The sequence below is a fragment of the Plasmodium inui genome (assembly GCF_000524495.1).
Source record: "Plasmodium inui San Antonio 1 unplaced genomic scaffold supercont1.127, whole genome shotgun sequence".
Taxonomy (NCBI): Eukaryota; Apicomplexa; class Aconoidasida; order Haemosporida; family Plasmodiidae; genus Plasmodium; species Plasmodium inui.
This window is the reverse complement of record NW_008481961.1, coordinates 11,249-13,821: the sequence shown is the minus strand read 5'-3', so window position 1 is coordinate 13,821 and position 2,573 is coordinate 11,249. Positions and strand designations below refer to the sequence as shown.

At 35.3% G+C, this 2,573-nt stretch overlaps 1 protein-coding gene across 1 annotated transcript; it reads right to left on the bottom strand.

Moving 5' to 3' along the window:
- Positions 1 to 1,571: 1,571 nt before the first annotated feature.
- C922_05663 (hypothetical protein) lies at positions 1,572 to 1,919 on the bottom strand (the record flags this gene model as incomplete). The annotated part of the gene is made up of 1 exon (XM_008821234.1): positions 1,572 to 1,919. One exon carries the CDS (start codon positions 1,917 to 1,919, stop codon positions 1,572 to 1,574), a length of 348 nt encoding a protein of 115 aa, XP_008819456.1.
- Between the last annotated feature and the right edge of the window lie 654 nt (positions 1,920 to 2,573).

The window sequence follows — 2,573 nt, the reverse complement described above, 5'->3', positions numbered from 1 at the left end:
TAACAGCATGGAATACCACTTTACAATTAACATTTGGTATGGATTCCGATAGGCTCAATAACCCTCCTAATGCCTCAGGTCGCTACTGGTACTACGCTTTTAACTCCTTATAAATTTTACACTCGAGGCTGTTTAAAAGGAAGCATGCTTTGAAAATTCTGTCCCCTGGAATAATTTTATCAAATATCCGCTATCGAACTTTCTCTAATGGTAATTTCTCCTGTTTCTCTACTTCTTCGCTGACAATAAATCAATACTTCGCTGGGTAGTTAATTTGATACTTTAATTTTACTCCAGTTTATATTGCTATTACGTCTAATACTTAACAAAGTTAATACTTCTCTTTATTATCTTCATGTAACGAAGCATTATCCACACCATGAGGGTTATTTATTCTTCTCTCTTATTTATTTGAATCTCTCTTCCTGTATGTCAAGTCAGGAGTAATCTTATAGATCATTTACTTGTTTGGGCCTGTTTTTACTTTATGTTAGGGAAAAAGGAATTCTTATTAATGATGGTGCCCTTTTATATATAGCCCCGTGTTTCCTCCTTAACTTCCTTATGACTAGGCATACTGCTTATAGAGAAATGATTGTTGGCCTCTTCTTGAGACTTATTTACATTTCCTCCAATTCTATGATCTTACAGCTGCCATAGGATTACTCCACTACGTATGATTCCCTAACATGGTTTGCGAGTAAATATTAGGGGACACACGTATAAGAAAGCTAGATGAGAAATTCATAGGATAACTTTAATTATTCGACCAAACATAAGTACAGCTTTACCAAGAGTATCATTGACCTTCTTATATAATTCAGAGAACAAGTTTTATAATTATAATGCATTTCACTTCTCTACCCTAAATAACAATGGGGTCTAAGGACGAGCTTTAAAAGTCACACACAACTTTCTACAAATTAAACCTCCTGATTATACACGCCCCTCAGTTTATCGTAGGCGGAGGTCATAAGTATGAACTTTTCTTAACATATGAGGTTAGGCATCCCATTATTTAACCAACATAGGAACACCATCTCAGATTAATGCTAAATACTAGCCGAACATCTAATTCCAAATGCATCATTATTATTTCCTTAGAAGTAATTCAATTTCTCATGATTTGGGAAAATATTTCTACGAAACAATTTTTTCGTTTAGGTTCTTAAAGGATGCATAAAAAGATATCTATTGAATGGCACAATCAAAGGACAAAACTAAAGAATGATCACTATAATGTACAAATTTACGGTATCATTCCATAATAATATGAATGACCAACTGTAAGAATTGAAACGGCATATTCCTTCTTCTTGGCCCTCTTCTTAGGACATGAATGATCAGCTAACTTCCAAGAGTGGATTTGTCGTACGATGTGTATAAAATATGCAACATGACAAATTCCATCCTCCATCTTCCCCTTAGTTTATTTAATGCCTGTTTGCTATATTCCTAGAATAATGTTAAGAGTCGAATACATGTCCTCCTTTTTCGCATCTTGCCAAATTCCCCCCTGTTAGTTCCTGGAACAATATTACTCGGGGGAGAGATTCTGTTGTCTCTTAGGTTCATCTACCACTCTTTGGCAAATCCTTGGCTTGAAAGGAAGGGAGGGATTCTTTACTTTTCTCTGTCTCACTCTTCTTCTGATAATTATTTTCAATAAAATTCTTTGGGAATATGAGGTCCCCTGTTGGTATTGCGGATACTTTTCTTCGGTTTTCTAGATCCAGGCACATGGTATACGGCGGTAAGTATCCGTCGTCTGAGTCGAATCCTTCCTCTGATACTTGAATCCAAACCATACGGCTTAAATCCTCCTCCGTCAGTTTCTGGGATTGATCCTTCGTCGGAGAATTCTTTGGAGTTGTGGGCTTGTTGGGTGTCTTTCTCTTCTCTTCCTTGTTCGGACTCATTATTTTCTGGTATTAGAAGATTTGAAATAACACTAATTGGGGCAAACACTTCCTTTTTTGCGTCCGCCTTAAAAACTTTTTGTTTGTTATTTAGTCTTTATGACACTAATCGTGTTAAACACGTTGTGTTCCTTCTTCTCTAAATATTGTCCTTCCTTGTAATCAACTGAAATTACACTAATCGGGTTAAACACTTGTCCTACTTGTTGTCGTGAATATTTCCCCTGTCGTAATTAATTGGATTGACATTAAATGGGGGAAACACCTCTTCTTCTTTCTGTCCAAAATACTTCTTATTCCTTAATTATTGTGTTTGACACTAAATGTTGGTAACATACGCTTTTTCGCGTCTACTAAATATTTCTCCTTTGGTAATTAACTCCAATTGCACCAAACGCGTTAAACGCTTTCTCTTTTTCTATTTGCTAAATATTACTTCGGTTGTAATCAAGTGGAATGACATTACATGAGTGAAGAATTCTTTTCTTATTGTTTGTAAAATATTGCTCCCCTGGTAATTAATTTGAATGACATTATATGGGGAAAAGTTTGTTTTTTGTTGGGTGCAAAATATTGTTTCTTTCGTAATTATTCGAGATGACATTACCCAAGTGAAACATTTTTGGTTGTTTGTGTGTAAAATAATTTTCACCT